This window comes from Ochotona princeps, chromosome 10, assembly GCF_030435755.1.
Source record: "Ochotona princeps isolate mOchPri1 chromosome 10, mOchPri1.hap1, whole genome shotgun sequence".
In the NCBI taxonomy this organism is placed as follows: domain Eukaryota; kingdom Metazoa; phylum Chordata; class Mammalia; order Lagomorpha; family Ochotonidae; genus Ochotona; species Ochotona princeps.
Genome location: NC_080841.1, coordinates 17,500,832 through 17,524,574, shown reverse-complemented (window position 1 = coordinate 17,524,574; position 23,743 = coordinate 17,500,832). Strand labels below are relative to the sequence as shown.

At 42.3% G+C, this 23,743-nt stretch overlaps 1 protein-coding gene across 4 annotated transcripts in view; it reads right to left on the bottom strand.

Moving 5' to 3' along the window:
• C4BPA (complement component 4 binding protein alpha) overlaps nucleotides 1-23,743 on the bottom strand; it is a 30,881-nt gene that overhangs the window by 705 nt on the left and 6,433 nt on the right. For 2 of the 4 annotated variants that reach the window (XM_058669122.1, XM_058669120.1), the window contains exons 2-11: nucleotides 21,660-21,828; nucleotides 19,569-19,751; nucleotides 18,678-18,777; nucleotides 16,631-16,716; nucleotides 16,275-16,469; nucleotides 12,561-12,743; nucleotides 9,700-9,891; nucleotides 5,223-5,411; nucleotides 1,139-1,303; nucleotides 131-306 (exon numbers count right to left, since the gene is read on the bottom strand). In XM_058669122.1, the coding sequence (XP_058525105.1) occupies nucleotides 131-306; nucleotides 1,139-1,303; nucleotides 5,223-5,411; nucleotides 9,700-9,891; nucleotides 12,561-12,743; nucleotides 16,275-16,469; nucleotides 16,631-16,716; nucleotides 18,678-18,777; nucleotides 19,569-19,751; nucleotides 21,660-21,822 (1,632 nt within the window). In that variant the 5' untranslated portion in view covers nucleotides 21,823-21,828. Of the gene's footprint in view, nucleotides 1-130; nucleotides 307-1,138; nucleotides 1,304-5,222; nucleotides 5,412-9,699; nucleotides 9,892-12,560; nucleotides 12,744-16,274; nucleotides 16,470-16,630; nucleotides 16,717-18,677; nucleotides 18,778-19,568; nucleotides 19,752-21,659; nucleotides 21,926-23,743 lie in introns of all 4 variants that reach the window. The other 2 variants (XM_058669121.1, XM_058669123.1) reach the window with 2 other exon arrangements.

The following is a 23,743-nucleotide window of genomic DNA, read 5'->3' as shown; positions in this document are numbered from 1 at the left end:
CTGAATGTTTCAGAAAATTCTGGACAAAGTCAATGTCACCATTGCTGGCTGGGATGGAGCTCTGGGGTGGAGGAGGGGTCATCACGGATAGAGATGGGCAACACAAAATCCCCTGAATTGTACCACTTACCCACTCACACTTGGGCACTTCTGGGTACCAGGTTCTGTTCTCTGAGCAAGTGATGCTTGAGGAACCAATCACACCATAACCAGAGTTGCACTGGACAGTCACACTTTCCATTTCAGTATAACGTGCCATCACCACAGACAGCTTTCCATTCATTATTTCTGGTTTCGGACACACAGCTATAATGGAAACATTTTTAGTCCATCAGTAAATCTAAGAAAAAAGGACATGATAACAATCTAGGAATAAAATTATGTGCAAGTAGGTGCTTCTAATTTTTTATATTTTTGTTTCAATTTGATTATAACATTATATATATTTTAAGGGTATGTCCTGACTGTGGTGTGATTTGGGACATAAAATCTCCTTGCCCCCTTGTTCATTATTCTCCCATATGCAGGGGACCTGATAGCAGTCAAAAGGTCCTGGAGCTGTTGGACCAAGGTGGTATGTGTTGGTAACACACCTGTGTCTGGAAATATTCAACCAGATTGTGCCTCTCCCTCTCCCCACTCGTGGCTGCACACCAGGAGCCTCCTCCTCTATACACAGCTAGAGTGTGACAAGTGGTGGCCTGCACGAGCCTCTGATTGAGGCAAGTGTCATTTCCTGGACATGTGGCATCAGCCCAGGAGAGCCTACGTTCATACTGGGGCACGTTTTCATGAAGACTGGGCCACAGGCATAGGTATAAAAAGCATGTAAAATGCAAGGACCCTAGACCATGTCTAGAAATGCATACAAGAAGCTGGGAGCAGGAACAGTTTCCCAAGGGTTGAATCTGGGGACTGACATTCCAAACCAGAAGAGACTAATGATGGTGCATGCTTTTGCTACTTTGTGCATCAGGTGTGATCTGCATGCATGGATTGCTTAAAATGTGCTCCTCCTGCCTCTGGGAGGGAGGAACGTCGCTTTTCATCTTCACCTGAGAGTTCCCCCCACTCAGCCATCATCCTCACATGACAGCTCCCCGCACCCAGTCATGAGCTGATGGGAGGCTGGAGGTACCTCTGCACTGAGGGGCTTCTGGGAACCAGCGTTCATCTCTGCAGGAGAGTTTCTTCGCTCCCACCAGCCTGTAGCCTTCTTCACATTCATATTCAACCTCCTTTGTGATGAATGTAGAAACTTGTCTATGATTTCCATGGGCAATGCTAGGCGGAATATCGCAACCTTGATGGTGAAACACAGAAGGGAGGAAGCATGAGATTACAGAATCTGTCGAGTAGTCCACCCTTGAATTTGTGTCATTGGTAGAAGGCTTCCTTTTGCCCCTCCATCTCTGCCCAGAGGATCACTTGGCCAAACCCAAGCATTCATACTGCATCTTGTAGACCTCATTCTGCTGAACGTTAGAAAGTTAAGGATTCAAGTCCATGGACTTTTCTTGCCATCATGCCATTAACAAGTGCATTCAGCTTAATTTTGTTTATAACCCACTTTTTTTGCATGAAAACTAGATCTGGCCCTAAATCAAGCCATGCCAGTCATGCATTCAGTACATTTCAGGTTAAATGTAGAGATGCATGAAGGACACCAAAATATTTCTCCTTAAACTGTCTTGAGTTTAAATGCAAACGCATTTAATGAAATGCAGAGAGGGCTCTCTGTTCTTCACATTTGCCAGATGACAAGACAGGAAATCAGACAGACAAAAATCAGACAGCCAGCCTCCTTTTCCCCACACAGGACAGAGATATGATTTCTCAGTTGCTCATCAGCTCGGGGAAGGGGGATGGAACAGTTCCTGTAGTACCAGACGCCTGGAACAAACTTCCCTGACCCTGTTAGTTTCCCCTCCTAGCACCACTCCCCTCTTTGCCTTGGCCTCTCTAAGATGCATGGCTCTCTGTGCACAGCCTGATCATTTCAGAGTTAAAGTTACTGTTTTGAGAGAGTTCTTTCCAGAGAGAGTTACTTCTCTTCCAGAAGAGGGGCATGACACATGCTTCTTTTTCTCTTACTAATCTGTCTTTTGTTTCAGCAGAGTGTCCCAACTAGGAGTTAATAGGAGTTGATAAAAAAAATGTGCTTTTTTTCTCCTCTACATAGGCATGTATCAAGAAATTTTAAGCATGTTAATTGTTGGCATTGTGGCATAGCATGTAAAGCCACTGCCTATGATGCTGACATTCAATATGGGTGCCCATTTGGTGCTCTACTTCTGATCTAGTTTCCTGTTAATGCACCTAGGAAGGCAGTGGAGGATGGTGCAAGTCCCTGGGTCTTTGCACGCATTCGGGATACCCAGAAGGAGCCATTAGCTTCTAGCTTCAGTGTGGCCCAGCTCAGAGGAGTGCAGCCATTTGGGGAATGAATCAGTGGATGCAAAATCTCTTTCTTTCTCTGTCTTCCCCCACCTCTCTCTGTAACTTTGATTTCCAGATAAATAAATAAATCTTTCAAACTAAGGTCAATTCACAAACTCTCAGTCATTACTCCTCAGTCAAAACTGTTGCCCCATTTAGTACATGGTTACTGTGTTTTAAAATCATTTTAGAAAAGAGCTTACAGGACAAAATTAAAATGGCTCTTTTTGTACTGAAACAAACAAGACCTGGTTCAGAGAACTTTTGTGAGAGAGAAAACTGCTGGGACACATGAACACTAAACAAGAAAGCCAAGTAACGGAGAGCAGCGGGAATGTCAAATTCATGCTGATTTGGGGAGTCATGAGTACTGTATTGAAGTGCTTGCTAGAAGCACGGAGAAAATGATGCCTAACAACAAGTGAGGTTGAAATGGTGGTGTTGTGCTACAGAGGGCTAAGCCTTCAACTGCGGTATCATATCTGATCTTCGCACTGATTTGAGTTCTGGCTGCTTTGCTTTCCCATCCAGTTTCCTGCTAATGGGCCTGCTAATGTGAAAGATGGCTCCTGTCCTGTGCATAGGAGAGACCTGGATGGTGTTCCTGGCTCCTGGCATCAGCCACTCACGTGGGAGACCCAGGTTTAGTGGGTGCATCCTTTGGCGTAGCCCAACCCTGACTAATGTGGGCATATGAGGAGTGAATCGGTGAATGGGAGATTGCTTTGTCAAATAGTGACAATTTAAAAAGCCAAACAGAAAAAATGTCTCAGCTGGTCGAAGTCAGCCACCCTCTGTCATCAGCTTCGCTGGTGCAGACACAGGAGGAAATGGAACAAAGTATCCATGATGGCATGGATAGAGGAGCATGGGCACAAAAGCCAAGTTAATTGTCATTGAGCTTTCAATCTGCAACAACCCTGGATCCCTTACAGGATAGCACTTATTGCCACTTAGTGGCAAACTGACTGCATTGGACCCTTTTCACCCTAAAATAAATAGCAACTTATTATGACAGAAACAAATATTAGAAGAATTGGTTTCCCTTTCCTGGCTTTGGGACCTGAGTCAGCACTGCTGTCTAAAGGATTACAGAGGAATTAAGGACATGCCACCCTAACACACGCCAGGCTGGCAGATTGCTTGCTTTTGAGATGAAGGCACTTGAGATAGTGCAGCTGTGAAACAGGAAGCCACACAATTCTTTTCGGAGGAAGATGCCTTTCCTCTGTGAGCACAAGAACTTGTCAAAGCCACCCTTGTCTTCCACTAGCTTTACACCTGCCCTGTCTCTCCTGGGGACTCCTTTACTACTTACTACCCCATCCCAGTTCCTCTGAACTTTTATTCCTTCACAGATTTATGTTTGAATTTTCTTTGTCTAAATAGTGTAAAAGGTTTTATATTTGGGGATTTTTTTTCCATTCTCTTGTGAGTATTTTCATACAGGTAAAAAATAATAAAAATTGATATGTTTTTCTCCTGCTAACTATCTTGATTCAGAAACTATCTGGGGAGCAGTAGGTATTGGGGTGATAGTCATAGTATCCACTACTGAAAATCATTCACTGTACCACCTAGAGCCTGCTTCCTGTCAGCTGTGGGAATGCTGTGTGAGGGAATCATTGATGTGCCAACTAACAGGCAATAGTTTATAAACATGAGCACTGTTTTCCAGAAGGCAATAGTCACTTTTCTAAGCAAGAACCAAGCTTGCTGTAGCTCTGGGTCCCCAATAAAATAAATGCCTGGGTCCGTAAATGAAGGCTTGGAAGCATGAATAGCTTTTTCCAAAAGAGTCACTTGCAAATTTTGTGCTCATCTCCAAAAGATCTGCAGGTTTAAAATTAATGGTTGGCAATGAAGAGTCATCTCTACCACAAGAAATAGGATTGTTCTTATTGCTTTAGAAGCTGTAACTAATGCCTGGCTACTTTTAGCATCCTTACCATCAAGAGGTAATGCTATCAATCACAGTGGGAGAAGGGAGGGATGTGTCAGTACTTCACTGCCTCTGGATCCTGGAGAGGAAAGCATTTCGCATCCAATAACTGACCTGGGGGCTTTCAGACAACAGAAAGGGACTAAGCAAGAAGATGTAAATTCAGAGAAGTCGTTCAAATCAACTTGGGCAAGACTTGGTCTACAGCGAAGGAAACCTAGGAACTAGAAGTAAGGGGAGAACCCAGTGTGATAGCCTAGCAGCTAAAGTCCTCGCCTTGTATGCACCAGAATCCCATGTGGAAACCGGTTCTAATCCCAGCAGTCCCGCTTCCCATCCAGCTCCCTGCTTGTGGCATGGGAGAGCAAAGTCAGCCCAAAGCCTTAGGACCCTGCACCCATGTGGGAGATCCAGAAGAAACTCCTCACTCCCAGCTTGGATTGGCTCAGCTCCAGCCATTGTGGCTACTTGGAGAGGGAACCATCAGATGGAGGATCTTCCTCTCTGACTCTCCTCTCTGTATATCTGCCTTTCAATAAATAAATGAATAAATAAATAAATGTTTTAAAAAAAGAAGTAAGGGGAGAATAGAGAACAAATGCAAAGAAACACAAGTCAGTGATCAAATAATCCAGCACATCCATCAGACATGGTCTATTTTCATGGATTCAGAAAAGATGAAACCAGAAAAGCCAAGAGAGTGAGTGAATATGAATAATGGAGAGAAAAAAGATAAAAGTGGGTCCACAACTTGCATTTTTAAAAACCTACATTTTTAAAAACCAAGTTTTAAACCTTCTCTGATGAATCCCATCACACTGATAATTCTATGAAGTCTTACTGAAACTACAGGATGGTGTTGGAGGCTGCCATCTGCCATCTGCTTGGCAAGTAACTGAAGATCGTGCTTTCTGTGGACACGAGTAAAAAACTCTGTCTCCATAGAAGTAGGTACAGTTATTGCGCTGGTGGGGTTTTCTGTGCTCCACAATTTCACTGTTCTCCAGCTGAGGTGGTGAGCAACATATCTCTAAAAAACAAAAGTGAGGCCAGAAGTTAGCAAAACACCATGTAGAGGCTCCTAGGGTGAACAAGCATATTTCCACTTTCAGTTGAATTCACCCCGTGGAGAGGCTGGAGAAATAGGAGACTGGATACCAGGTGTCTGCTCTCCCTGGCCCTGATGGGTGAAGAATAATTCAGCCTTCCCCAGCTAAGCATTTTCATTAGGGGCTTCCCAAGCGACACATCAGAATAAACTCGGAGGAAACGTTTCACATTTATTCAACATTGGTGATGGCAAATATCCCTTTACTTTTGGCTTCATCAGATGTACATCATTGTTGGCTTTAATAACATATTTCTGTAGTCACAAGGAAGACACGTTTCCAACTGGTCAACTCATCTGACAGTTAATGCACAGAAAGAAATTTAAGATGAGTGCTTGTGGCTATTACATTTCTTCTTTGATACAACCTTTAAGAGGGAGAGCAATTGAGATTCTGTCATTGTTTGTTAGTGTTTGGGATTTTAGGGGTCCAAAGAAAGTAGAGAGCAGAACAGACATTACTGTAGAAAGGAGGGCATGGTAGGGGAGGTAAAGTGGCAGTCCACCTGGACAGTGGGCAGGGATATGAAACGGGTGTTCAGCCACACAGGCAACTGGAAGAGACCCCCTTTGAAGCTATTTGATGTGCAGAATATCACCTGCCATGATGGGTGGGCTCCCACATGTAGAAAAAGCCCCATCAACAGCTGTTAATTGATGCTGATGATTGACTATCTGTGGTTCCATCACTTTGGGTGTCCCAGGAGAGGCACTTGTCAAGGTTGGTGCCAGCTGGAGAAAGAACAGGCAGTGAAATTCCACCAAAGTCTAGGGTTATCTACTTGTACCTAATTCTATCAGGTCAGAAATGAACTGTTCGTGATTGATGGCCTATAATTGCCTAACATTTAAATATAATAAGAGTGGAAAGATACATTTTTCATTCGTTAGTTGATATATTTTAAGATAGAAACTAATATTGTGTGATGATCAATTTACTTCCTAAATGGCTTCCATGCCCAGAGCTCGGCATGTCTGAAGCTGGGAGCCAGCGGCTTCTTCTGAGTTTCCCATGTGGGTACAGGGATCCACGACCTGGGGCCATCCTCTATTGCCTTCCCGTGCCATCAACAGGGAGCTGGATCAAAAGTGGAGCAGCCAGGATATGGACTGGTACCCACATAGGATGCCAGTGCCACAGGTAAAGGATTAGACTACTATGCCAACACACCAGCCCCTTGGTGCTTACTTCTTCTCTTTTCTTTTTTTAAAGACTTTTTTTATTGGAAAGTCAGATATACAGAGAGGAAGAGAGACAGCGAGGAAGGTCTTCTGTCTGCTGATGCATTCCCCAGGTAGGGACAAAGGCTGGAGCTGAGTCCATCTGAAGCCAGGAGCCAGAGGCTTCTTCCAGGGCTTCCACAGGGGTGCAGGGTCTCAAGGCTTAAGGGTTATCCTCCACTGTCTTCCCAGGCCACAAGCAGAGGGCTGGATGGGAAGCAGGACCACTGGGATTAGAACCAGTGCCCATATGGGATACCTGTGTGTGCAAAGCGAGGACTTTTGCCACTAGGCTACTGCGTCAGGCCCACAGTGCTTATTTCTCTTAATGAATTATAATAAAAATGAAAATGTTCAGGACTGGCACTGTGACACTGTCAGTTAAGCATCCTCGAGCGACGCTAGCATCCTACATGGGAACAAGTTCAAGTCCAGGCTTCTGCCCTTATCCATCTCTTCCCTGCTAATGGCCTGATAAGGGCAGCAGAAGATGGACCCAAGTGTTTGGGTCCCTGTCACTCACATACAAGACCGCAATGTTGTTGTGTTTCCTGACTTCAGCCTGACTGAGCCCTGGCCATTGTTGCCATTGGGAAATGAACCAGCAGATGCAAAATCTCTCTATGTGTGTGTTGATCTCTCTTTCTCTCTTTCTCTCTCTCTCTCTGTAGATTTGACTTTCTAATAAGTAAATTAATCCTAAAAGAATAAAATAAAAATGTTGGACATTCATATGGGTTCCAAATTATAGCAATATTGATTGTAGAAGGTGGTGCCAGGGCATTGAATGGAATTCCCCCCAATAAAGGGGGTTTTAAGCTGCCCAGGTCTGCCCAGAGACGCAAATCATCTGCCTGGAAAAGTCTCGTGGACAGTACAAACCTCGGTGTACCTGAGAAGACTCTGCATCTACAAGCACGCTTCTTGGGTTGGCTTCCTATTGCAGTCCATAGCTGTCCTGCCCACTGCTCCCTTGCAAGCCTGTGGCCACACTCACCCTAAAAAGGGACTCCTGCAGGTGCACCCCTCAAATCACAATCCATGTTGCTGCAGAAGTCCGCCCCTAGCTGCCCTGTTTGCCCACTGCTTCCCCGCAGTGTGTTTAAGTCCAGCCCTGGTGTCCACCTGCTCTTGTGAATTCACTCACCACCCATCATACTGGACTCAGACAATCTCTTCCTTCAAGATTTACATAATGTTTTCTAGTGCACAAAACATTTTAAACTATGTGAGTCTTGAGTCTAAATTCATATTTAAATTTTATAATTTGGATAAGTGTCATTTTGCTTCTTTTTGAATGGTTAAAGGTATCTTATACTAAATAATTACATTAATAAGATCCTTGCGGGGATAAAATAAACATAACTAAAAAGGACCCTGTGTAACTCCTTGTTATTTAAGTAATAGCAATGAAACCAAGCCCCAACATTACTGCTGTCTACATAACCTAGATTCAGCCTGTATCCCTCCATTAGCTTGCAATTCCTCTGTCTTCACTTGAACGATTATAAATCAACTTCTTACCAAATATTGATTCACTATTTCAAGGGTGGTACAAGGGCAAAGCCAGCTCTACAAGATCCCAGAGCATCACAGTCAGAATTTAATCATCATCTCTGGAGCTCACACCCTCACCTTGACACTATTTTGAGAAGCTTCGCAGGAACTCCAAGCCCTGACCGCATGAATGATCAATCGGCTAGTAGCTTCCAGATGGGCCAGAGTCTACTTTGCCATCAAGGCGTCTTCAGAACACTCCAACTTCCCACACTAATCAATCTAAGGAAGGCCAGGAGCACTGTAGACCAGTCATAGACCTTCACATAAGCTAATCACATGTTACACGAACCCAGTTTTAATCTAAGGTTCACTACCCTAAATGTCTAAGCAAGTCTAGGAAGGAAGTAATAGCTGCCTGCTCCTTTGCTCTGCATGTTGCACAATAAGCTTCTCCTTCCTTCTCCCTGCCCAGGATCAGTGATTGGCTCGCTGCATGCTGCACGTGTAAGCGTTTTTTGTTTTCTTTTGCTTTGTTTATTTGGGGAGGGGGGAGTTGACAACACCAATAAGTTCTGTTAAATATACTTTTTATTCATTCCTCTTACTAAAGCTTTTCCTTCTATTCTGCTAAAATGAGCCCAATACAACAATTAAACTTTATATCCTAATGCTAAATCAGTAACATCCTGATAGTTTAATCTGAACCGCCACTTTGCATTGGTTATGCATTTCACATATTTTTCAAGATCTGATACGTAGCATAAAACTCTTTGTGTTTTACAACATATAATTCTCAATGTTTTCTTCTCTCAATGACAAGGTTCTGATGGATAAGTGGAAGAGGTATTCTCTGACTTGCTGTCAGTTTCATGAAGGCCCATAAAATGGCACCCACCGGCAATATGGTCCCTCCACTTTGGCCACAGACAGAAAAGGAGGCACTTCTCCTACCAGTGAGTCTCAGGCAAGAATACAGGGTCAGGAGTCAGGGCCTGACTTTCAGAGGTTGGGCAGGAGAACCAACTCATCAGCCTGCCAACCCATGGCTCTAGAAGGATGAGACAAATCGCCTGGCAGCTTGGGTTGATAAGGATTTTATAGACCTTCCTTCTGTTAAAGCATCCTAAAGTTTCCATTGCAGAGGTAAGAGTTGTAAGTTAAGTCTAACTGGGGGTGACACTGAGCCACATTCTCTACTCTAGTCTTACAGTCATGAAGCCAAGGTTAATACTTAACTTGCATAATGGTTGACTTCTGTGTCTTTCTCATTTGATTCTGACCTGGGAAATTGGTTAAATTGGTTACAATTTCTCAGCACTTCAAATTCTGAGGTCTTTATGATCCGTTCTTGCCTTGATAGTCCAACATCCTGTCACATAAATACGTTCTAAATTCATCTTGAAGAATAAGATGATAGTCTTCAAGTTGAGGAATCCTGGCATAGACTGCACATTTAACACACAAAGAGGTGTTCAAAGCAGTAACTCACCTTCACACCCTGCAGACGGACTCCAAGTGAAATCTTCCAGACACGTCACAAGTAGAGGCTCATTTGTTGCAGGTTTGTAGCCACTCCTACACCAGTAACTTAGCGTATTCCCAACAGAATATACCGGCTCTTGTTTCAGATTTTGTGTCCGCAGATAAGCATTTGGAATATTTGGCAAGCCAATACAACTATCTGCTCATTAAGGAACAACAAGGGAGAAAGGTCAGTGTTGCCAGGGTTGCCACAGTAGTCGATGCACTTTTTCCCTCCAAGGGTGGCATGTATTCATTCGGCCAGGAGCAAACCTGCAATGACTGGCAGATCAGACCCAAGAGATAACAGACCTTCACCCCAGGGTGCACAGCACTGGGGGAAGTCTCACCAAGGACACTGCCAAGTGCTTTCTGTCTACTGAGCTAACTATTGGCAATGTTTATTCTCCTTCCTGAACTGAAGCATTAGGCTTGTTAGGTTAACACGACAGGAGAACTATTACAGTCCAACAAAAATGTTCCCTGAATGATTGGAGGAAACTGACAGGAACCAGACATGCCACCAATTTCCTTATTAAAATGCTTGGCTCGCAGGAACCATGCTCTAAGCAGTTGTGTTTAGCCTGAGCCTTGAGTCCGGCTCTTTTCTCTCTTGCCTGATGCTGCTGACGCACGTGGTACAGAAAATAAGCATCCACCATATTGGATGTGTATGAGACTTATGATTATGGCTAATGGGGCAAGGTGCTTTTGTAAGCTTTTTCTTTAAGATACAAGTCACATAATATAAAATTCATTTAGAGAGTGCAGCTCAATGGTTTTTAGTATAATCACAAAATTATTCAGCCATCACCCACCTAGTTTCAGAATATTTGTTTCGTCCCGTATTTATTAGCAGTCACTCCTTGGCCAGATCTTGACCATCACTAATCTACTTTGCTTCTTCCATTAAGTTTCCTATTCTGATCACATTGTTAAAGAAACTGGAATCACACAGCGTCTTTGTTTCTGTGGCTGACCTTTTCTACCTATAATGTTTTCAAGGTAGCAGAACGGGTCACTACTTCATTTATTTCTATTGCCAAATGATATCCTACCACAAGGGTACCGTGATTTTAAAATTTATCCATCATTCTCACCTGATGGGCATTTTAATTATTGGGCGTTTGTGAGCAAAGCTGCCATGGAGCTTCATGGAAAACGTGTGTGGACAATTGCATTTCTCCTGGGTAGATACCTATGAGGATAATTGCTGGGTGGGATAGTAATTCTATGCCTAAACTAGGGAAAAACTGTCAAAACCCCTTTTCAAAGTGACTCAACTCTACTAAGTTCTTCTTGTGAATTTTCTGTTTTACTTCTTGTACTTTTCAACTCCAAAATATCTCTTGATTTTTAAATCTTTTCTATCTTGATGGCTAATCTTTATCTAATCAGACATGCTCATAACACCTTTCTTCAACTCCTTTCATATTCTCGCTTTAGCTCTTTGAACACAGTATGATAGCTGCTTTGAATTTCTTTGAGCTTTTTTTCTGCGAAGTCCAGCCTCTGAGCTCCCTCAAAGGCAGGTTCTGTCTTTGGTTTTTTCTATTGGCATGGATTACTCTTTCTACTTGTTTGTGTGATTGACAATCTTTTTGGAAAACTGAATCTGTCAGATAAAACATTATCATGATTTTACGACTGATTTCTCCCTCACCTCTGTCAGGTCCTATTCTTGTGCTTTCCTTGTTTGGCTGGTTAGTTAGTTACTTGGCTGGGCTTTTTCAGTTAAGGCTACTTACCTCAGTGTCAGCAATATCTAGTGACACACATTAGAATACACAGCCTTGGGCATGCATAAAGTTTCCATAACTGTAGTTTTCCATCCGTTTCTTTCTCATTAAGATTTTGAGTGGTTTACCTCTACTGTTAACCTCCAGTAATTGTGATCTACTGATCTCTTACAACCCTCTGGGATATAAATTGCTCCATTAATATAAATTAAGATTTATATTATATTAATTTATAACTCTCTGGGCTATAAATTAAGCTCCTTGGCAGAAGCAGTTTGATGACAATTTAAAGAATGCTCCCACCTGACCCGGATGCCATTCTTCACCAAATGACCGACCAGAACCCTTCTGATGGTATAGGAGCCACGAAGAAGGATAAGAGGTATGGAAGGAGCTAATACTGTCACACAGCTGTCCCACCACAAATCTCCATAATTCTTGTGGATTAGAGGCAGGGAGAATGATAATTACCAATTTTTACCAGCTGGTGAATCTTCCCACAATAATTTTTCCATTCTAGGAAGATAAGGGAAGATAGGAGATGCCACTTGTCTACGGAGTCTATTAGAAAACTGGAAAACTCTCCCACAACATAGGGATATGCAATCAAGGGGGACTGAATCCGCCCACTGTCCCAGTCTGAATCCTCTGTATAGTGGGAGCTGGGGTGGACTAAAGGCAGTGATATTTGGCACCTACATAATATGAGCCATTTCCCTAGTATATATACCATTTGCCTTTAAAAACAACTATTATAATACTATGATTTTGTTAGAAAAAGGCAATTTTCTGTCAACTGCCAGAAAATGGTGGAAATAAGTAAATCAGACCACTGTATCCACAATGTCTTGGGGTTGGGAATCTGAGTGACTTGTACAACTATGTGTGGCAGCCTCTTAGGATCACATTTGAGCTTGGAGAGTGTACTGAAAGCACTTTTCCTACCAGGAAACAATAAAGAAAATGATCAACTTAAGTGTGAATTTTACTAGCATTCAAAGTGGATCCAGGCATGCAAGGATGCCTATGCCTGCATTTCTTGGTACCCCTACATGCGAAACATTGAAATCCCTTCATGATCCATACTCACTGGGCTTACAAACAGGAGGTGAAGGATTCCAACTGCTGTCTTTCTCACACTGGATTAAACTGCTGTTTATGAGGTCAAAACCATCCTTGCAGTCGAACATAACAGAATCTTTGTATCTATAGATGGGTCGAAACCCAGAGATAATCTTCCCATTTGGTACATCTGGCTGAGGACAGATGATTTCTAAAGAATCAAGAGAAAAGACAAGGGGCTTTTTAAAAACCATAGCAATCAGGATCCTGTTGCTACTGTTAATCTAGTTACAAGCATAAATCAAGTAGTTAGAAGGGAAATATTTGAATATACTTAACATGTACTTTATATATAAGATGTATTTTAATACAAGTATTTTCAGGTTTTAAAAGCCTCCATATACTCTTTCTCTTTCCGTGATATGGTTGCAGATAATCTCTTCAACTTACCAAAAAGATCTATTGTTGTGAACCCAGAAGAAACAGCTATCTTCAAGGTTTCCAATCTTACAAGGATGATTTTGGTTGGCTGTGGATCAGGAGCCAATGTTAAGAACATAGGGACCATGAAGAGGCAGTAAGAATGTGCAGAGCCCTGTGCCCCCAATGGCCGCCAACAAACCACCCCTGGCCCTCACTCCACATCCATCAAATCTGCCACGTCGCTCCTCGAAAGCCCTTCAGTTCCTCAACTCCTGGCCAAGCCCACTACTGTGGCCACAGCTGAAGTTGCTTTCATTTCTTGAATGCATGGTTATAACAGGTACTCACTTAGTCCACTCCTATTTCTAAAACAAAATACCACACACTAGGTAATTTAGGAAGAGAAAAAGAGAGAGAAAAAAAGATATGAAAAATGCTCAGGCTCCCTAGCTGTCAGGGAAATGCAAATGAAAACCACATTGAGACTCTACTTAACCCCAGTGAGATTAGCCTACATTCAGAACTCCACTAACAACAACTGCTGGGATGGATGTGGGGAGAAAGATACTCTCTTTCACTGTGAGAATGTAGGCTAGTACAACAACTATGGAAATCAGTATGGAGAGTGCTAAGAGAACTGAAAATTGACCTGCTGTATAACCGAGCTATTCCACTTTTGGGGATTTATCGAAAGAAAATGAAATCTGCATATGAGTAAGGGACCTGTAATTCGATATTTGCAGAAGCATTATCTACAATAGCAAAGACATGGAAATAACCCAGATGTCCATCAAAAGAGGAGTGGATAAAGAAACTGTGGTACATCTACTCCATGAAATACTACTCAGCCATGAAAAAGAAAAAAAAATCATACCATTTGCAGCAAAATGGTCCCAACTAGAGATCATTATGCTCAGTAAAACAAGTCAATCCCAAAAGGACAAATATCATATCTTCTCTCTGATATAAGGCAACCTTCATGCAAACTACAAGATTAATAGCCCTTTCAATACTGGTTTTGTTACATCTCAGGGGGGTTGATATTTTTGTTTTTATTTTCATTCATTCATAAGAAAAGTTTTTGTTTTTCTTATTAATTTCCTCACTGACTCAGGTCATACAATAGCATTGCTTGCTTCAGGAAAGTCTTTGATTTTCTTCTTCATTTCTTCAGCAACACAGTGGTCTTTCAGTGGAATGTTACTTAACTTCATGTTATTGCAAATTTTCTGTTTTTTTTTCCCTGTTGATTTTGTTTGATGGCTTTTTTTAAGGGGATATAGAGTAACTATGAAGACACAATGCAGTGTGCATCTCTACTTTCAAATCAAAGATGGACTCCCAATGAAACTGTTGAATGTATCTTGACAATAGGATGATGGACTCTCTCTGCTTGTTCATGCCTACAATGTCAGGATACACTTAAATAGCAGAATGATGGACTTATGACTGATTGTGAAGGATTATACTACTGTAATGACATGAGGGAAACTAGTAGGGGGAGCAGAGGCTTGGAGCCTATGGAACTGTATCATGGAATAATAAAATAAATGAATAATTTTTTAAAAAGAAATGCATCTTTTTACAATTATAGGAGCTGGGAAGTCCAAGGGCTTGGCACCAGCAAACCCAGTGTCTGGGGAGGGCTTGTTGTCTGCCTCCAGATGGCACCCTGTGCTGCGCTGCCCTAAGGAGGAACAGACGAACACTGTGCCTCGCGGGACAGGAGGGTGATAGAGCCAGGGGTCTCCCAGGACGCTGACCTCACTCAGGAGGAAACGCTTTCAGGGTTTTAGCCCTGCCCCCAAAGACTCCACCCTCTTAACACCTCACTTTGAGGTTCTCTAGAGAAAAAGGGCCCTTGAGGCAGTGTAAGAGAGAAGGAGTGTACTTTGGGCAAATTCCAGGAAACGTCCACCTCTTTAGGGAAAAACAGAATCTAAAAAACACAATTTAGAATAGACCAAAGGGAGGAAGATGGTATCTAAGATAAGAATATGGGAAATATTAACCAACTACTGACCCTTCCTGCATGTAGACAGAGGTGGGAGATCCAGTCACTAACCCCTTTGGTGCTTGTGAACTGGGTGGAGGGGTACAGGTGGAGGAAAAGAAATCCAAATATGACCCCTATTACATTCACTAGGTAACGGGTCAGTATGTTATAGAAAAGGATGGGAGAGAAAGAAATAACCAAAAAGAGACCATTCCCACAGGGGCAATGGAGTTCTAGGACCCCCTTGCATTGGAAGGGTCAGGTGAGGGAGCTTCTGCTGCTTATTGTAAATGAACTTGCTTTCACTCCTGTACTTTCTGCCAGGCTTTCCTCCCTTATTCTTGTACTGAGCAACAAGTCAGCACACCAAGACAGGCAACCCTCCAACCTGGATGTGACAATTTCAGTATGAATTTGGAGGGATACAGTCAGATTGCAGCAGGTGGCTCTTGGTTGAGACTTGGCCCACTTCAAATTGTAGTTTTCCCTCCAATCAGAATCATCTTTCTAAAATGTGCCATGTTAACTTCCTGGGTTACTACATTTCAATGCCTCCCATTCACATTTCTTATTAACTTAAGAGTGACACAAGGCCATTTATATCCTGTCCTCTGTAAACTTTTCCAACCTCAGATACTGCCATTTCCATCTTTTACAAACCTGACTCTAGGCATGTGAGCAAACTAACAATACCATACTTGATCTTCTAACTTAAGAATTGCTTGCTTTATCCTACTGATGTGCTGTTTCATAAATTTTATTTGCCTTCTATAGGTGAATGTAGCTAACACGACAAGTGCTAACCAGTGTTACCATCCCTGCCTTCTAAACAGAAAAACACCACTTTTCTCAGTACTGTGAGGCTAGGTAGAACCTACCCGTTAGTTGTTCTAGACAAAAGACTGTGAGGTCTATGTGGTTCCTTCCAGGCCAAGGCTATTTACAGCCAAGACACATCTGCCTTTCTCTTTCTCTCTACAGAAGAGATTGTGAAAGCTCATTTTGCTTGGAGGTGCTGGAAGATCACAGCCACCTGGACAACTGGTCCTTAAAGAACACATGGACAGCTGCCACCCTAGGGAACCTCCTTAGCATGCAGTGGATTCGGTATGACAGAGAACAAAGTTTCATTTTACCCACCAGGGAGACCCTGGCACTGTCTGCCGTAGTATATCCTAACACAGCATGCCATGAGCCCTTAGCTGGCCTACTCAACAACTGCTTCAGTGCAATCATGAGCCTGACCTCGATTGCTTTTATTTCCCTGATAGATTCACCCTGCTTTTTCTTTCAAACAAAAGAAAACAAGCAATTGGAACGTACTTTTGCAGGTAGGAGGGTCTGAGCTCCAGGTCCCTACTGTTTGATTCTGTATCGTGCAGGAAATGGAGGCCTCGCCCAAGAGCGTGAAGTCCGGGTCACAAGTGTAGGTGATGATGGATCCGAATGTGAAGAAATTTTCATTTTCGCCGTTGTGCTTCCCATTGTTGATGTTCGGAGGGGACTCACATTTTACAACTGAGATGAGGAGGGGAAGACAAAGATCATCAGAGCAGACATATCACCGATCTGCAATGCCTGCTCATTCTGTTAGAGGGTGAAAATTGCAGGAAAGATATACAGTGCTTTTTAAAATTATCTAACACAACTTATAATTAACCTAAAAGAAAAATACTTACTTTCACATTTTGGGAGAGGATCACTCCATTCAACTCCTTTCTCTTGAATATCACAATAACTACTGCTTGACCCAATTAAGAAATACCTGAATAAGACAGGAACAATGATTTTAGTAGAATTCTTCCCACCCTAAATTAAACTGAACAAAGAGATGGAACGAATAGAATGGTTAGTTAATATTGAAATAAAGAGGGGCTGGTACCGCAACTCAACAAGCTAACCTTCTACCTGCAAGTGCCAGCATCCCTTATGGGTGCCAATTTTAGTCCCAGCTGCTCTACTTCCTATCAAGCTACTTGCTTGTGGTCTGGGAAGTCATCAGAGGATCCATGTCCCTGAGACCATGCATCTGCATGTACGACCTGAATGAGGCTTCTGGCTTCAGATTGGCTCAGTTCTGATTGTTTCAACTCTTTGGGAACCAGAAGATGGAAGATCTCTTTTTCTCTTTGTCTCTCCTTTTCTCTGTAAATTGGCCATTCAAATAAAAACAAGTAATTCTTTAGAAAAAAAGGGGGGTGCCTTGAGATGAAAAAAAAAAGAATTAAAAAATAAAAATAAAGCATGTTTCCTAGGATATCACCTCCCATTGAGCACTAATCAGTAAAATTTCATCATGCAATAAGATGTGACTGTTTCTTTGTTCATCTTTTAAATTTTTAAGCATCTAAATATAAGGTACAGAACTCATCCTGAGCTCAGGCAGGCCAACAAGTGTTTTATGCAGTGTTCTTTGGTCATGAATACTATTGTCAAAAAAACCACTGAGAGCAGTGAGACAAACTCAAGAAAGCTAGAGATTCAGAAATTAGCAAGAGCCACAGAAATAGGGCACACTTAATTGGCAGAATGTTGGACTTGGAACTGCTTATGACGGACTATACTATTCAAATAATATGGGGGAATAAGCTAGGGAGAGGGGACTTGGGGAGGGGATAAGGAAAATCCCAGATCCTATGGAACTATACCATAAAATTAAAAATAAAATAGAGGGGAAAAGATAAGAAATTGGGAAGTCCCTGGCATATGGAGGTAAGCCAAACATCTGGAAGACAGAAGAAGGCTTCGCAACAGACAGCACATGAGTTTGGGGTCAGTAACCTAGCCAGGACTCAGGCTTCAGATAGAACTTGACGCTGCAGAAACCCATGGAATAGCATTCACATTAGGCTTCTTTTTAGAAACCTACCATAGGTCAAATTACAGGCAACCAAGAGATGGCCAGCACAGCTTAAGCTGAAAACAGAAATTATTAACAAGCACTGAACAAACAGACCCAAAATGAAGACAAAAAAAGAATTAAGAGTGACTGAATGAAATGCAAATTTCATATGCGCAAATGGAACTACATGGGAGGTAGGAAAAATACTATTTGCTCCTGGGTGCCATTAATCTGCCTTCTAAAGTTTAAAATGATTTTGGAAATTGTTCATTTATTTGAAGTCATGTATTTATGTTTAAAACATAAAAGAGAGCATAACAAGTATTCAAAGAGCTCTTTAACAGACTGGGAAGTGGATTGATTGGTACAATGGTGATATGTAACTAATACGCACAAACTAGGTACAAGGTAATGTGTCTGAGAACCGTCCATAATAGTAGAAGATTGCAAATACCCAGGTGTGTGTCAAAGAGGCTGAAGAGTCGGAATCCATCTCCAATGGAATTTTGTGCAGTTGAAAAAGGAAATCAGTGAGGACCTTCACATGCAAACATTCATTCATCACTGTTATACATTGATGAGTCAAAAACAAATCCATTCAAAGCTACATTTGCTATTGAAAATGAGAAAATGAAAACATATGCTGATTTCTTAGCTTGTATTGATGGAAGGAAAATGTCAGAAAGATACATAGAAAAAGAACGAAAAAGTGGTCCTTGGCTGAGGGAAGGGGAGAGTTGGCTGCGTGCAGATAGAATGGAAGCAAAAAAAAAAAATTTCAATGAATGTCTTTCCACACCATTTTAATTTCTGAAATATATGGACATCTTAGTTACTTCACAAATCAGTTTTAAAGGATTGGATCTAGATTACCTCACACTCACCCTTCTGAACAGCTGAATTCTATCTGTGATCCAAAAGAGAAATCTGTCTTAACTTCCACTTGCCCATTAGGTAGATCTCCTGGGTTTCTGCATCGTTTCTCTGGGAACAAATTAAGATGATAAGTAGTGATTTTTAAAGGGCCGGCAGATGTGTCAGTAGGCAAGCCGACTGATGCATCAAGCTCCCTGGCTGCTTCCAGAAAGACTCAGGTGCAGATTCAAACTTATTTCTGATCCTGACTCACTGAACTTGCATTTTAGAGGGAAAATCTATACAAAATTTGATCTCTCTCTCTCTCTCCTCTCTCTCTCTTACATTTTACCAAGAGAGAAAAGAACACAATCACTGTGATACTAGAATCTGAGATCCAGGATTTAATCCCATGATCAGGAACTGGGAGTCTTTAGCTCACTGAACTGAAGTTACTGGAAAAGGCATGTCCTCAGTCGTAAAAGGCACGCACACAGGAAGGTACAGATCGTTAGCCCTCTTTGCTGGAAAACCTGCAGAGCACATTCCTGGCAGCAAGTCAGTTCTTCCAGATGTGAGATTTCTTTGGAAACCATACTATCCCTTTCTAGCTACCTAACTTTAAGTATTTTTAAGTGAATCTGGTATTCAACTATTGAGTTTAAGTTTGTACTGTGTTTCTTGAAAGAAACGTGTGCAGATTGTTACATTATAGAGCATTGTAGACTTCTTCTTGATGCAATTGGCTAACTTGAAATATTTTCTTCTTTGTTAATGTTTTGTTTTGGTTCTCAAAAAGTGGCACATGTCTTCATTGACTGATTGGAAGGTTCATGGTGAGGACAGATTCATGTAGCTCCTGGGTCAATTTTTCAAACATGGAATAAGTACACATGAAAAGAATAAATAGAGATACTCACTGATACAGAAGGTATCGTACTCCCACAGGCCTCTGGATGTACAGGTAAGATACTGTTTGGAAGAGGCTCTGCCATAGCCAGGGCGGCAGGTATATCTCACACTTTCTCCAGTTTTGTATTCGGTCTTATGCAGTTCATTTATTGGAGAAGCAAAACTCAAATAGGGTGGGGAGTCACAGTCACCTGGACACCAAAATGACAAGGAGCACCAAATGTTACAATGTAGGATGTGGCATCTTAACACTGCAGTAGCAGGACTTACAGATCAGACACCATCCTCTTCCTCTCATCAGGAACAACCCTAGTTCCTATGATCTCCCTCTGTTCAGTGACCTCAATAATTGATCAGTAATGCATATCTGTTTTAAATTATAGTGATAACAATGAGCAGCAGTGACAGAAGGTGGGATTTCTTTTCCCTTTTCTGCCACACACAAGATAATTTGTCTAAAAATCTCCCAGCTTGAAAAAGGTACTCTCCTCCACTGCTGGTGGTACTGTGGACTCAGGCAGCCACTATGGACGTCAGTATGGAGAGCACTCAGGCAAATGAAAATTCATTTAACACATGACCCAGCAATCCCAACTCCTGGGCATTTCTATATGTATAAAGTAACATCTACATATGGGAAAGAAACTTGCATCCCTATATTCATTGCAGCACAATCCACAATAGCAAACACATACAAACAACCTAGACACGCATTGAAAAAAGAAACTGTGGTATATATACTCTATGGAATACTACTCAGTCATTAAAAAGAATGAAATGTTACCATTTGAAACAAAGTGGTCCCAACTAGAAACCATTATGCCCAGTGAAATAAACCAATCTCTAAGGGACAAATATCTATGTTCTCTCTGATATAAGACAACTTTCACTCAAAGTACAAAATGAAAATGTATTAAGGTAAACAAGTATACACTTGTAATCTCACAAGCAAAGAATGTAATGGAGACCAGAGTAACAAGAATCACGGATCTACAGTATGCATCTCAACTCCTGAATCAAAGCAGGCCCCAATAAAACTATTACATATACTAGACAACAGAATACTAAACTCCCTACCATTGCTTATCCCTACAACGTCATGACACACATAAAGAGCAGAACAGAACGCTGGAGTCAAGACTACATAAGAATTTTTAAAATCCCCCATCTCTCTAACTCCGATGCATCTATAAAAAGTTAGGAATTTCTATGATTTTGCCTCAACAGAAATATGTTACTGAATTTAAAATAATATTACATAACATCAGTTGCTCACAGAAGGAAATTGAGTGGCTACGAGATAGACAACAATAACATTTTTTATTTCTATTTTTTTAATTTTTGGATTTTGAATAATAAAGAAGAGGAAGCATGAAGCCTTTGAAACAACAAAAAATATATAATTTTACTTTCTGTGTAGAAATTAAATACTGAACCGAATTATCTTTTAATTTTTGGTATCAAATGAATTTATTCAAAAGGCACAAAAATAGGAACACAGACAGACAGGGAACCATGCATTCCCTGGCTCACTGTCTAAAGGCTCGCAACAACCAGGGCTGGACCAGCTGAAGCTAGGAACTCAATGCAGTCTCCCATGTGGGAGGCTGCTGCCTTCTGCTGCCGCCACCTGCTGCCTTCCAGGTTGTGCACTGCAGCAGTAAGACTCAGGAGTCCTGGGACTCAAATGCAGGCATCTGGCATGTGGGATGTTAGCCATCCTACTGCGGCAAACACCTGCTCCTGATTCACCTTTTCAGGACCCCGGGAAAACCATACACCTCACTGCTCCATTCTGGATAAACCCACAGGCAATGACATGTGTTCACTCAGGCTGATAAGTAATACAGATCTATTTGTTTCCAGTCACAATTGAGAGACAGATTGCTTTAGAAATTCCAGGAGAAGAAATTCTAGAAGGAAGTGTCTAGAAAACTGACTATTTTGCATGTTAAAAAAATTCATCTAATTCCAGCAGGTCAAAAACCCTTTGTTGCCAAAGCTAGGTGCTCAGCCATCTCGTTTTTAATCTTCAACCTTAGTATGCAGATGATCTCAATTGCTTTCTGCCCAACTGAACTCGTTCCTCCATTACTCACCAGTAACAGGAGCCAACAGAACAGTGACCAAGATCACCTGGAACAGAGTTTGATCCAAGACTCTCCAATACCCAGAGAAGGGCCAGGTTGCCATTTCCCCCTTCTTACGATGGGTCCCATTCAGAGCTCTTGCGATGCACAGGGCCTGCTGCTTCCCCAGCATCTTCTGCTGAAAAGAACTCGATAATAAACAGTCACAGAATTGCTACTGCTTCTCGGGTAACAGGATGATTGATTTGGGAACCACGTCTGAAGGAAATTACAGCCTACAGTGGAAGAAAACACAAGTACTACCAAACAAGACTGCAAAGTTCTCCACTCAGGAGATGGAGGAGCTCCCAGGAGAGAGAGGGTTTACACAGGACGCCACACCTGTGCTCTGTGTACAGAATTCTGGGTCTCACCTCCACTGACGCCCCTGGTGCCCTGAAACCCCAAGGCACTGTCCAGAGTGGAGAGGGGCTGGTGCCTCCTTCGTTCCCTGTGTGCCTGTGGAAAGGGCCCATCCACATCCGTGGCTGTGGTCACTATATAGGAATCACCACGGAGTTCTGGGTCCAAGTGCGTCCTGCAGATGTAGCCATTTCGCTGGTTCGTAAACGAATGTGAATAATGATCTTCCTCTGCCCTATCCTACCTGGAAACCGTCAGCCATTCAGGCCTGTCTTCTTTCCTCGGGTTTCTAGCTAGCAGAAGTCCAGAGGTTAATTGCAAGCCTAAAATTGCAAGCCTTTCTAAAGCTGATGAAAGGCACCTCAACAAAACAGGGAAGAAATCTTGGCTCGTCCATCGCAGCGGCAGAGAAGGAGGTACCAACAAAAGTAGCCTCGCAGCTGTTGTTTCTAATCCAGCCATCCTTGCTAGCCGTCAGAGATCATTACTCTACCACCCGGAAAGCAGTCTTTAAGAAAATGTACAGCTTGGGCCTGTGTTGTGGGCATAGCACGGGAAGCGGTCACCTATGACACCCGCGTTCTCTGTCTGTAAGAGCTCTGTCTCAAGCCCCAGCGGTTCCACTCCTGATCCAGCTCCCCGGTAATGCACTAAGGGAGTCGGCAGCAGGTGGCCCGAGGAACTGGTTTCCTGCCACTTGTGTGGCAGACATGGCTGGAGTTGTAGGCTCCTGTTTGCAGCCTGGCTCTGCCTGGCCATTGCAGCCATCGGAGAAGTGAACCTACAGTTGAAGGCTCTCTTTCTTCACTCTCTATCTCTAACACTTACTTTTAAATAAGTAAATAAATATCTTTTTAAAGATTTATTTATTCTTATCGCAAAGACAGAGAGGAAGATCTTCCATTTGTTGATTCACTCCCCTAACGTCCGCAATGGCTAGAGCTGAGTCATCTGAAGCCAGGAGCCCGCAGCCTCTTCCAGGTTTCCCACACGGGTGCAGGGTCCCAAGGCTTTGGGCCGTCCTCCACTGCTTTCCCAGGCCACAAGCAAGGAGCTGGATGGGAAGCGGGGCCACTGGAATTAGAACCAGTGCCTATATGGGATTCCCGGGGCATGTAAGGTGAGGACTTTAGCTGCTAGGCTACTGTGCTGGGCCCAGTAAATAAGTATTTAAAAATACAATTGAAACTACAATTTTAACTATCTTACTGAAATATTTTCATAGAGCTAATATTTCAATAAATACTTCTGTTTTCTGAAAGTTGTAAAAATGTGTTTACAGAAGTAAGTCATTTTTTTCTTCATCTGCAATCCTGAAAGTAAACTGAAGCTTTTGATTGTTACATTACTTATTTCATCCAAAAAATTTTAATTGTTGAGTCACAATTTCCAAGGTGTAGATCAGTATGTCTAACTACTCTCGTAGGGGCCAGCATCCCTAGTGAAGTTACTGTCTTCCTCCACCATTCCCTGACCTCCAGGCTGACTCATTCAGGTAACTGACATCGCAGACCAACAGCCTGACTCACTCACACCCTCTCATTTGCCCAGTTTCCATATTTAGAGTTGCACATCCTGTCAAGCTGGTCATAGCAACAGCAGTAGGATCTGTTCTTTCCTGCACTCCACCACTCTAGTCTACATCAGCTTCCCACAATTAAAAGCTTTTCCCACAGCAAAAGCTTTCGGAC